Source organism: Scardinius erythrophthalmus (genome assembly GCF_964197995.2).
Source record: "Scardinius erythrophthalmus genome assembly, chromosome: 21".
Classification (NCBI taxonomy): Eukaryota; Metazoa; Chordata; class Actinopteri; order Cypriniformes; family Leuciscidae; genus Scardinius; species Scardinius erythrophthalmus.
The window spans coordinates 16,423,045-16,436,710 of NC_138241.1; the positions used below are offsets into that span (position 1 = coordinate 16,423,045).

A 13,666-nucleotide genomic window follows, 5' to 3' on the forward strand; every position below is an offset into this window, starting at 1 on the left:
GCTTTCTGTGCTTCCGTTCTGCGAAGCCCTTGACAGACGGGCCAAACAGACCGGATGGTGAGATCGGTGAATCCAGGAAGCAGGCTCTGTCCGTGTCCTTCATGTCTGTTAGCGTCAGCCATAGATGACGCTCCAAGACGGTGAGGAGCGCCATGTTTCTGCCGATAGCCTGAGCGGTGGTTTTCGTCGCTCGCAGGGCTAGGTCAGTTGCGCTTCGCAGATCTCTAAACGCCTCTGGGTCCGGACCAACCTCGTCCATAGTGCGGAGAAGGTTGGCCTGAAACACTTGAAGCAACTCCATCATGTGGAGTGCTGATGCAGCTTGACCGGCGGCGGCGTAGTGAGCGGTGATGTAGTCCGGCAGGCTTTCGAGGGGTGAGCGGCCTTAGACTGCCATCCAGTGGAGGGCGGACAAAGGTGCGTTGACACAGTCTCTTTGATGGGGGGGAAGATGCAGGTAGCCTTTTCCCTGGGCGCTGTCAACAACGGAGAGCGTCGAGGAAACAGAGGTTTTCAGCCTGGCGGAAAACGGAGCCTTCCATGATTTAGTTAACTCGTCATGGAGTTCCGGAAGAAACGGGGCGGGCCTTTGCTGAGGGGCCTGGCGGCGCCCCTGCAGAAACCACTCGTCGAGCCTGTTGCGCGCTGGTTCGTCGGGTGGAGACCACTCGAGGCCGAGGCCTTCCACAGCCTTCGTTAGTAAGCGGATAAGCTCCGCATCCACACTGGCTCTTACCCCGCTGGTACTAGCCTGGGTTGAGGGGGCGGGGTCCGGAATGGAACGGCGCCATTTACGGCGCGGCCCTTGAGAGAGAGGCGGAAGTGTGTCCTCGCCGAAGACGGCTAATCGAGCCCGCAGGGTCGATAAATCCATCATGTCGCACTCCGGGCAGCCGCCTTTAGAGAGAGCGGTGTCGGCGTGGTCCTTCCCCATGCAGGAGACGCAAAGGATGTGGCGGTCTCCAGCCGCAGGTGAGGCGGGGCATTTGAAACAACGGCCGCTAATTTGCTCTTTTAGAAAACGTGAGTGAACGCAGCGGCGACACACACGGAACTTAAAGGATATATGTGCGCCGGATGGCGCAGCGGGAGACGGCGGCTGAAGCCGGCTTCCTCAGTCCTGCAGTGCAGTGGCTTGTCCCGCTGAAGTGCTGTTTCGACGGCGCGAGGCTTCTTCCAGAGTCAGCGAAGAGGATCATTCGCTGAAAGGAGATGAAATCAAGGCAACGGCGTGGGTTAAATAGCCATAGCCACGCCCATTTTGGCGGGCCGTGACGCATTCATTGGTTCGTACGTCACAGCTGCCTCTCCATAGGTTGCAGCAGTTGCCGCAGAGCAGCCAATAAGCGCGCAAAGTCGTCTCGCTTAGGTCTGCTTGCTGCAGCAAGTGCGTTTTAAATTAAGAAAATTATAGGATAATTTTGGCTTCAATCTTCTCGAGAAAAGGGTCTTTCCCATAGCGTAAGCTAAGACTTACGCAACACTAGAGTACTCTCAAAAGGGAACCAGTTCTCCTCTGGCCAACGAACGAACAGAGTATGATTATGATTCAGGCAGCATTACATGCCGGAAATCAGAATCCAATCTAGAGAGAACATCAGCATACAGATGGCCTCAAAGCTAACAGACATGGACTAAAACCCACATACTCTTATTCTGATTTCATGAGTTTCATTATGTCTTCTGGCTTTAAGATTTGTGCTAATTTTATTCAGAAATTGTAATTTTCATGACAAAGAATAATTAAATTAAAGATCTAATTAAAGTGATCATGCTCTAGAGTTTCTCCAATAAAGATATGTATCACGTTAATTTATAATTAAACCTACTAAATCTGATAAGGTGCTTTCAACTGTAATTATTCACAGTATTAGTCTTAATCTATGCCCTCATTTTTAAAGTGGAACCCATTACTCCTTTCTTAGTTCTACACGGACGGAAAACGAGGCTGTACGACACACCGCTGCAAGGATTGTGGGTTTACATGGCTGCGCCCGGTGAAGCCATGTTGATTTATATCCTACTGAATTTATTCTGAATAATATGAATTTGTGAAATGACTTACATGAACAGATAAACATGTGGAATCAAGTTCGTAAACTGCAAAATAACAAAACCTTGAAATATGGGATCCCGATGCTGGTGAGCGTTTTAATGTAGCTTCGTGTATGCTGGATGAGCTATTATCATCAAGTCTTTATAGTTATGTTTTAAATATTTGTGTGTGACTTAAACTTTAGTAATTGTTAGGCTGAGATCGTGGTTTAAATAATACTTATAATAATAATGTGAGTAGTAGTAATGTAGAGGTTGATTAATTGACCGTCAAAGCAAAGGTCATATTTTGTGTGATGTAATTGTTCCCCCCAATATTAGTAATATTTGATGAAGGTTTCTTTTTTAATTAAAGGTTTTATAAGAGTGCACTGTGAGGTTTATTTAGTAGTAAAAAGAAAACATGTATGTAAATCAATTCGTTAACGCCTAAAATAACTACAGAAGTATATTCTCACATAATTTAATTCTAGGTTTCAGATTTCGACAGTGTTTTTTTTTTTTCATGTTGATACTGATGATATATCAGTTTTTCAATTGTGCAATATTTACAAGTTCTAGTTTCTATTTACAGGATCTAGTTTCTGCCTTTGTACATAATGAGGTAGACTGATACTCATATTTGAATGTTTATTTTCTGAAGCTTCTGGTCGTGGGAGGGTCGTTTGGATTGAGAGAATTCACTCAGATTAGGTATGATGCGCAGAAGATCAAAAGGAAGGTATGTGAAACTTAACAGACTAAAATATAGCATCTGAAATACAATCTGTCCATCTTGCCAAACGGACAGAACTGATTTTTGCTGTTCAATACAATATCTTAACATGTTATTATTATACTTCTTTCATGTTATTTTTATTTTTTTTGCATGTTTGTTCCAGCTGGACCCGATACTGGAAGCCCGGGTGAACACTCAAAAACAGTCTGTCATCCTTGAGGAAGAGTATGAGGTATTGAGATCTGTGTTCGTACACTGTTTTATAGTGCTATAATGTTTTGAAGAGCCATCTGCTGTTTTGCTGCCTGCAGCACGGATGTTATGTTTATTCGGTAGTAAGTTTGTGATAGCATAATTGTTAAACATCTGGCTTGTTAAATGCAATGGGTGCAGGTTTGGATCTGGATCTGATGCTGGGTGACTCAGGAATTGTAATCACAATTTTGTTGTGCAGTTTGTCAAGCAGGACACGTAACACTAGGTTGCTCCAGTGAGATTCAATGACCCGGTAATTAGTGTGCTATAAGTTTTTTTTGGACGGAAAGTGTCTAGTTAGCTGTTTAGTCCCAACAAAGTGCACTAGGTTCATTAATTATCTCCATTTCAGGCTGTGGGTGTTTGAGGCTGTCCACAGGACTGCAAAAACACACTTTCATTACACTGCAGTGTTGTTAAACTGATCAAAAGTGACAGTAAATACATTTATAATTTTACAAAAGATCTCAAATAAAATTTATTTTGAGCTTTCTATTAATCAAAGAATCCTGGGGGGAAAAATCAACATTGTCAACATTGATAATTGACATAAAGAATCGCCTTTAAGGACAATACAGTTAAATCAATCAATCAATACGAAATGTTTCTTGAGCATATTAGACTCGATTTCTAAAGGATCATGTGATGCTGAAGACTTGAGTAGTGATGCTGAAAATTCACCTTTGCCATCACAATAAATTACATTTTAAAATGTATTATAATAGAAAACAGTTATTTTAATATGTAATAATATTACTATTTTTACTGTACTTTTCATCAAATAAATGAAGCCTTGGTGAGCATAATAGGCTTTTAAAAACATTTAAAAAAAAAATATTTTTACTTGAACTGTAGCATTCAGACCATTTAATACTTTAGCAAGACTTGATTAGGAGTTTAATGCATTTTCTATGCATTTATTCTTGACTTCTGATTGCCATTTAGCATGATTTGTGCTTTGATTGTGCATTTGATTTGTGGCTAAAACTGGCTATGGTAAAAAGCGTAATTTTTATGTAATCCAATCTCTTTTGTTGCTGCAGAAATTGAAAGATATGGACTTGGGTGGATGGCAGAACATTCGTGGCCCTCGTCCCTGGGAGGATTCCAGGGAGACCCAGGACCAGCAGCGATCAAGGCTCAATAAAGGCACATAGAACTGAAAGTTAAAACTCCTCCTACTGGCCCAAAGATGTAAGACACTTATAAAACCAGTGCAGTCTATACCTTGGTTGTCGTCAGCACTGCATAATATATCAGCACTATTATGTGATTGTATACCGAGACCAGAGACTACCAATTTGGATTCCGTTTTGTTGGAAATATACTTTTCTAATACACTTGTGGCTGGATATATGTATAGTATGTTCTCTGTACAGTGTCTTATTTATGGTATCATATCAGGCAGACTGTAACTAACTCTTATGCCTTGTGTGTTACCTTGTCAGTTCACATTCACAGTAATACATAACTCAAGACCCATTAGTGCGTTTGAGTGATAATATATTCCCATGTTCTTTCAGTGGTGCAAACAGAATCAGTGCTGGATGGATGGATGGTGTATAGTCTAATGGCAGTAGGCATGAATGACCCTCTGTACTTTAAAACAGAGATTATCGCGGTTTGAAAAACTTGGCTGTATGTACTTAGGTAAATACTGTCTAAAGTTAGCAACATTCTCGCGCAGGCGCATCGTTTCGTTTTGTGTGAAAACATGATGGAAGGCAGAGTGCTGTGAGAGAAATTATATGAAAGAATACATAAATGAATGAATTCTGTGAATGTGTACTGGGGAAACTGACATTGGCGTGGTTTATAAGCTCAGCTCAGCGCTGCTTTGTTTACAGAGGTTACCGTGGAAACGGTTCTATTTCTGCTGTTTCGTGAGCGTGACGTCACCTAACGTACTAGTGTGGATTTACGTTTTCATTCAGTCCGTCCGCCATTTTCGTTAAGACCAATGCGAAAATTTTTTCCACATTTTTGTTGTAAATTTTGACTGGTTCACATAAGCTAATGTGCTTTCTAAAAATCTAAACACTTTAGATAATAAGATAACTTGTTCATGGATCTGATAAAATCAGTGGTGTGCCGTCAGAGCCAGCAGGGCCTTCTCTGCTGGCCCTGTCAAAATAGAATTTTTTTTTTCTAAAATTAAATTAATGTGTGTCTGAACATGTCTAAATTCAATTACTGTCGTACGTTACAGTACGTTACAATTATATTTCCAGAAAGAATATGGTTATTTTTTGTGAGTCTGAGCTGGATTTTACATATGTCATCTAAACGCCGTGGACCAGCACTAGTAGTATAGCTAGCCTTCCGTTGAAGCTGCCGTTTTCCAATTGATCATAACTTTGACTGACGTGTTTTATCAGCCAATCAAATTGTGATGCGTATGACAGAACGCCCCAGAGGCCCAGCGATGTGTCGACGGCTAGCCCGCGCTGATGTCATCGACATGGGTGGGCAGATACAATACATGTTTGTGTACAATAACAATTTTCAGGAAAAATAACATTACGATGTCCAGAAATAAATTTCATTAGTACATTGGGTCATTTTGGGTACATTTGTCATTCTAGATCTACCAATTTTGTTAGTACCGAGAATTTCCACGTGAGTAAATCCATTGATAACTATACAACTTTTGTGTTCGACAATGGTCCAGTGGTAGAACTTTAGCCAAGTGTGTCAGAGGTTCTGGGTTCGAATCCACACTCGTATAGTTTTTTATTTTTATTTTACCGAATATGTTCATCAGTGGTTGTATATCAAGCAAGGCGTTTGTGTGCATTTTGTTTTGTAAGATTTCGACGAATAGAAAGTCTCCGCAACGGCGATAGATTGAAGCGCGCATCTGAGTGAAAACTGTGCGCGAGCCACAAGAGAACACTGTATCCGCGCCACTGATAACAGCGGCAACGAGCACTCAGCTTGAACAACACATTTCAGCGCTAGAATGCATCTTATTCAACAAACGAAAATTAATGTCCTGCTAGTTAACCGGAGATGTTTTATTTATTTGTATTACTAACTTACATCCGTGCGCGAGATGTTTCAGCTCAGCTTTTATAATGTACAGTGGTGTGCGTGTGCTCTGAGGTTGAAGATCAGCTGTCTCGTCGTTGATGTTACGCAGTGCACACAGTGAATGATTGTATTTTTTTTGAGGGGGAGGGGGGGGGGGTAGATCGTTACTGAAGGTCCTGACTGAAACCCCACGGTACGCTACTGGATAAAATACCTATAATTTATCATTTTGACTTATCCTTTTCGTTAAAATTAGGTTTATCATTTTATCTTTTTTTCTGTCGAAATTTTATTTGAACATGTAACACATGCAAGTAAATAACAGACATATTGTAAGTCAATCAACCAATATTTTATGTTAATTTAAAATCTGGTGCCGTCGTTTTTAGTTTTATTTCAATGTTTATGCAAACAAAACATGCATTGTGCAGCACATTTTTATTTTTTGGTTTTTGACATAAGACTTATAAATAAAATATAGTATATAATCAAATTATTTCAGTATTTACCTCTTGAAGTCGATTACCATTTTCTTTTCACGTTAATTTGTGGAGAAAATGTTTTGGGAACTTGCGTATTTTTACAGTTCAGTTTTACAAGTGTTTCAGAAATAATGCTAATGTTTATATTCTAGGTAGCTTTAAAAATTTGATAGATATTTTACAGGGTTCAATAGTAAGGATTTTCCCCCAAAAAAATTCTATTCCCACCTCCAAAGATTAAGCAATTTGTAAATAATTTTTAGCAATGCATTTTTATATTTTTGTGAATGTGAACTTCAAATGTTTTTAGAATTGAGTTTTTTGTATTTTCTATTTCATTTATTACATTTCCTTTACAAAAATGACAATAATTTAACCCATTAGTTAACATGATTTAATATATCAACTCACATGAACTTAAATGAGCAATACATTTCTTACTGATGATAGTTAAAAAAACATTAAATTGTTCATTGTTAGTCCATGTTAGCTGAGGTCCAACAGAAGGATCAACGTAACAGTATGTATCAACATAAACAACACCAGACAGAAAGAACGACAGAAAGAACTGAAGAACTTAAATACACAGGCCAACATAGGAAAAAAGACAAGCACTTTTGATTTTTAGTAAAGCATTTGTAAATGTTGAATTTAACATTAACTGAGATTAATAAATGCTTTAGAAGTATTTTTCATTGTTAGTTCATGTTAACTTATCTAATGTTAACAAGTGAAACTTTATTGTAAAGTGTTACCTAATGATTTTTACAAAAATATTTTGTAATATTTCTTAAAATATTTCTTAAAATATAAGAAAATATCCAACAAGATGGATATGAACTAATGTATTATGCAGTTTATCACATTTATACTGATGCTTTCATTATGACTATCAAGGCAATTTTTGCAATTTTGACAAAACCTATTTATGCTAGCCAGCTAAATATTATTATCTTTGTGGCACAAAAGCAGAATTTGCAACAGTGATGTACAATACATCTCAGAAAACAAAATTTTCAAGGCATAAAAATGGAAGATTTCAGTGGCATTAAAGAACTAGACTGAGAGGACCAGCGACCTCTGTTCGGTCAACTGTCCCAAAAATCTCTCACATTGCTGGCCATCTTTATTGTTGAGCCGTGTTTGCGATTTATGTTATAATTTATAGTGATTACCCCCCCCCCCTTCTTTGTGGCTGTTGTGCGTTGTATGCTACTCAGCGTTGTTATTCACCTGTTCGTCATCTGTATGGCATAAACGCATCAGTGAGATGCTACAGAGCCTGCGAAAGCGGAAAAATATCACCTCCTGCTGCTTTAATCAATGCCTACACCTTTGGTTGTGTAATTTAAAAGGTTTAATCTTTGAGGATACATTGCGTCCAACTGTGAAGCAGCACACGGTCTTGATTCAGTCCTGGAGTGCACACGTATTTCCGACAGGATCCGGGCACAGGCTGCTGCTCTCAGGCTAATGTTAACGCCAGCACTGACTCATCTGTGTGATGTGAAGCTTTGTTCCGAGGCACATTTTAACAAGCCCCTGCTGACTTTCCCTCCTTTCCCTCGTCACTCTCCTGTTGGAAATTCCAGCACTGTCATATCATGTGCTCCGTCACTTTAATTGCTCAAGTGGGAATAATCCTCAGGGGCCGAAGGGAACACGTCAACAAATCTGACTTCAGGAGTCCGGATATCCTCAGGGGGCATTAAAGCCACTCATGTGTCCAGTCCAAGTCAAAACAGTGTTGACGGGGAAAGGCTCTAGTATGTTTCAATAAGCTTTTGAGATGTTTTGGCTGGTCAGGTGAGGAGCACAAAAAGTGACTAATTAATTTGTCATGACAAGTGTTTCTGTAGCAAAGAAGTGAATGTATTGCAGTGAATTCTTTACAGGACATTCATTTGATGCTGGTTGAAACTGTTTAACATCTTTAATTTATCTTTTTTTTTATTAGCCTATCATTAATTAGTTAATTGAGTTGTGATGTATAATAATAAAATGTGACCTTTGTTTTGTGTTCTGCACTGTAACCAAGTATTTGCTATGATTTGGTCTTTGAATAAGGTACTTGAAGATGTGGTTAGTGCTCTTTCTCTTTTTATTTATTTTGTATATACATTTTATATTAATACTAACATACACTGTCTACCTCTCAAAAATTTGGGGTCGGTAAGAATATTACAAATTTATTTAAAAAAAAAAAAATCTTGTTCTCACCAAGGCTCCATTAAATAAACAGAAGTATTGCGATATATCACCATTTCAAATAACCTATTTCTATTTGAAATTTTTTGTAAATGCAATTTCTTCCTAAAAGCTGATTATTACTCCAGTCTTCAGCATCAGATTATTCTTCAGAAATCATTCTAATATGCTGATTTGATGCTCAAGAAACATTTCTTATTGTTATTCATGTTGAAAACAGTTGTGCTGCTTAATATTTCAAGATTCTTTGATGAACAGAAAGTTCAAAAGAAAATAATTTATATGGAATAGAGAAAATTATAAATACAAAGTTCTGTCATGAAACTCTAGATGGCGCAGGTTGATAGGTCCTTAACTCAATCTATTTGTAATCACATCATTCTCTATAGGGTGCAGCTGATTGGTTCCTGCTGTATCAGTAGCCAATGAGCTCGCTGCTCAACCTTCAAAATACTTGGTCAGCATTTGCTGCAGCAGTTGCAGAGCACTTTCAGAAACCCTCCACCTTCCCCAGCTCCACCTGTATAGATCTGCTATGGGTCATTCATGTAGATTATATTATTTGTAACGTATTTATTTATAACTTATTTGCTCACAGCAGCGTGTTGTGTATCTATTAGCAGTAAGTCCTGTCCTTAGTATTAATTTCTTAAAGAAAAAAATCTTGTTGACCTTTTGAACAGCGTGTGTGTGTGTATACTATATAGTATATTTACTGTATATTTGATTAGAAGTAACATGCTTAAAAGAAGTCTAGTGGAAGGATAGAGGAACGGCTGATATTTCACCTTTAAAGTAGGGCTGTCAAAAGATTAATCGCGATTAATCGCATCTATAATAAAAGTTTGTGTTTACATAATATGTGTGTGTGCTCTGTATAATTATTTTGTATATGTAAATACACACACATGCATGTATATATTTAAGAAATATTTGCATACATATACTGTATATATTTATATATAATTTATATTATACATAAATATAATTTTTTATATATAAATTACACATTTTTCTTAAATATATACAAGCATGTGTGTGTATTTATATATACAAATTTAATTATACACAGTACATACACATATATTATGTAAACACAAACTTTTATTTTGGATGCGATTAAAACTCCTCAGTCGCCTCAACCTGACATATAGTGGCGACTTGAACCCGTAACCTCTTCCGCCCAGATCGTAAAAAAAAAAAAAAAAACAGATTTATGTGCACAAGCGTCCTTTACTGCAGTGTGAGGACGCCACTTCTCACTGAAACACTGAGTAATTTATCTGACTCCTCCACTCAGGGTGGCACTTGCATTTAAATGAGACCTCTTGAACTCCAGTCAGACCTTCACCACAGAGCTATAGACTTATTGATGTTAAGCATCTTTATATTTTATTCTTCACTGCCGAGATAAACATTTCAGCCTAATTAATTTCACTTTCACAGAGAAAATTCAAAATGGGCCCGTAATGTTTAAATGTATGATGTTGCCTAGCAGGTTTGTGTGTGTGTGTGCTTCTTAAATTAGTTTTGCAGATTAAATCTATAACAGTGTTTTGAGAAATCTGGCTTAGGCATTGTCAAGCTTCACACAAAGACACATGAACAGTGTAAATCCCTGCTGGACAGATTCTCCTCCCTCAATTCGGAGAGATTTTATCACCTCATTTCACCTATGTTGTTAGGCTAAAATGAAATATGTATTGAATATCCTTATTTTCAGAATAAAATGAGTGTTTTTGCCCATGCAAAACTCTTCTCCTTCCAGTGTCCTTCAAAACTGGACCAATCCTAATGTCAAAGGTGAGTAGGAGCTTTGTGACCTGGATGATGATGGCACAAATGAATCAATTCCCACAGGAAGTCAATCCAGTAGCTATGCACAATGACTGGTGGAAGATGATCAGACACGAGTTGTAAGCTGTAAATGTGACTCTGTTTGCCACAAAACCATCAGATCTCACCTGCAGAGCCTCATCAAAGAGGAAACGTAAGTGCTCTCTTCTCTTTTAATATAGGGCTTAAAGGGGTGGTATAATGCCCTTTTCACAAGATGTAAAATATGTCTTTGATGTCCCCAGAGTGTGAATGTGAAGTTTTAGCTCACAGATATTTTTATATTGCATGTTAAAGTTGTCACTTTTTGAGGGTGAGCAAAAATGCACTGTTTTGTGTCTGTTCCTTTAAATGCAAATGAGCTGCTGCTCCCGGCACAGAGGGCGGAGCTTCAACAGCCCGTGTCCTTTTACATCACACAGACATGCACTGGAAATTTCAAAAACTTTTAGCCTTTTATGTTCAAACCGGAGTCAGATGATGTCAACGGAGTCAATGATGGAGAGACTCAAGAAGTGACAACATGTAGAAGCAACAGGATATTTCTCAATGGTTAGTTGATGAATTTATGTAGCTGATGTGTAGTTATCTTCTAGTCATTGATTAGCATGTCTTCACAATCTATAATTCGTGTTCCGGGGGCGGGGTTTATGTAAATTTTAGGGTTGGTGATGTCACTAACCCGGGAGGAAGCTCGTGTAGTCCCTACCAACCGTTTGTTGTAGTCCTTAAAAAGCAATTTCTTTAAAAGCAAACATCTCCCTTTGCTTTGAACTTTGAGCATCGTAACTTTGCAGATGTTTATGCTCAAACAGCAACATTACACAATAACTAACGTTAGAAAAGTGAAATCATAATCAACCACCCCTTTAAAGTTCCTGTTCTAATATATTATATACAACTAAATTAAAGCCATAAGGAACTTAAAGGTGGTATCAGTGATTTCAGGCCCAAAAATATTTTTATCACATTTATCTAATCTTTCCTAACGATCCGCTAGCTGCCCGCCCCATAAGCATGCCGTCAAAAAAACGCGTCTCTGTAGGCAGCCTAGGCTCTGAGATCTGCACACAAAAACAAATGGTTTAGCCAAACACTCAAAACCAAAACAAATAGTGTTCCAACCAATCACTGACAGGGGGAGGGTGTTGTGAGGTTTTGAGCCAGCTTCTTCTTCAGCTCTGACTTCGCGTGCAGCCGTGCACGAGCACAAAACCTCACAACACCCTCCCCGTCAGTGATTGGTTGGAACACTATTTGTTTTGGTTTTGAGTGTTTGGCTAAACCATTTGTTTTTGTGTGCAGATCTCAGAGCCTAGGCTGCCTACAGAGACGCGTTCTTTTGACGGCATGCTTATGGGGCGGGCAGCTAGCGGATCGTTAGGAAAGATTAGATGAATGTGATAAAAATATTTTTGGGCCTGAAATCACTGATACCACCTTTAATATCCTTGCTGAAGAAATTGATCAACTTGATCAAAAGTGACAGTAAAGATTTCTATCTCTAAAAATCTATCTATGATTCAGACATGAAAATCTACATGGTGCAGGCTGATATCTTTACACGCAATCTGCAAGCGATCACATCATTATCGCATGGCACAAGCTTATTGGCCTCTGCTGATCCTGCAGTCAATCAGATTGCTTGTTCAACATTTAAATAGTCTTGTTCATTGTTTGCTGTAGCGCTCAATCAGAATTCCTCTGAAATCCTCCACCTCCCCCAGCTCCACCTGCCTAGATCTGATATGGGATATGCAGCAGCATCGAACATGCGAGTTGTTACGATAGTGGGTATATAGGTTGTTTAAGGTCAGTATGATATTTTTATACTGACCTATCTTTTTTGAAGCTTTCACTTTTAGGCCTGGTTTTACAGACAGGTTTGCTTTCAGTTAAAACATGCATAGTCTGAGACTACCTTGTCTGGGAAACTGGGGGCTAATCTTGAATTTAAATCATTGATTTACATTGGTAGAATGTTCAAGATAGCACACCTAAGACTGAAATTATTACTGAAATTGAAACCAAGTTTGAATAAAGTCTGTATATTAGACAGTTGAGCCAGAGGTTTAAAGGCTTGTTCACGCCAAGGACTATAACGATAAATATATTATTTCTAAAAACCGAATAAAAGAATAACAAGAGTCCAAACCATAACGATTACGACAGAGAAAAATAATGTCGATGGGATCACTTTAAGAATGCTTTTACTTTACAGCTGATGAACAATAACATTGAACAATCAAAATCCAAACTGCTTTAAAGAGCTTGAGCTTGAACATATAAGCAGCAGACGACAAAACTGCAATATGCTTTTAACGATATCATGCATTGGTGTGGATATTTATTGTTACAGTTATCTTTATAGTTATCGTTCTTGGTGTGAACTGGCCTTAATAATTAGGGATTGGGGTTCAGAATGTTTGAGGAACATAGTGCTGCCTTGCAAACACATTAACTAATAAACTGCCTTTTGCAAGTAAACAATGTATATCAGGCATATGTATATAGTCTTATATGTCACATGTGTAGTGTGCTAGTTTGTAAGTGTGCAGTCGTGTTCTCAAACTGGTGGTTTGAGACTCCCTCACACGTGTGCTTCAATTTTTCATCACAAACTGCAAGAAAACGGCATCAATTATTAATCGCCGCACTAAGAAAAGAAGAAATCAAATTCAATATTTACTGCATACTTCCTGAGCTAGCAAATCACATGGAAGAGAGGACGGTAAGGTGTGTGTGTAGGTTACACAAGGGGCCCTGCTGTGAAATTGGCAACGTTTAGAGGAAAACCCCTTTCCTTCCCCCCTCGAAGAACAAACACCCACATGAACTCTTAGTATTGTAATTATCTTTTAGAGCTCGTACTGTGTAATTAGTGTGACACACACACACACCTCCACGCTCAAACAGATAACAGCAGTATCTCACACACATAAACCATTATATCCCAAAAAATGATACTCGCACTACACCATTACTGACTGATAACCCTTTTTGTGTGGTGATGCTGTCTGTATATGCATAGCTTATTGTTTTTCTTTGTCATAATTCTGTGTTCTATAAATATCCTGAT

At 38.5% G+C, this 13,666-nt stretch overlaps 1 protein-coding gene across 1 annotated transcript; it reads left to right on the forward strand.

Annotated features, from left to right (window-relative positions):
- The first annotated feature begins 1,846 nt into the window (after positions 1 to 1,846).
- cox16 (cytochrome c oxidase assembly factor COX16) lies at positions 1,847 to 4,368 on the forward strand. The gene is made up of 4 exons (XM_081351391.1): positions 1,847 to 2,142; positions 2,699 to 2,776; positions 2,937 to 3,005; positions 4,072 to 4,368. Exons 1-4 carry the CDS (start codon positions 2,080 to 2,082, stop codon positions 4,183 to 4,185), a joined length of 324 nt encoding a protein of 107 aa, XP_081207517.1. The 5' UTR covers positions 1,847 to 2,079; the 3' UTR covers positions 4,186 to 4,368.
- The last annotated feature ends 9,298 nt before the right edge of the window (positions 4,369 to 13,666 follow it).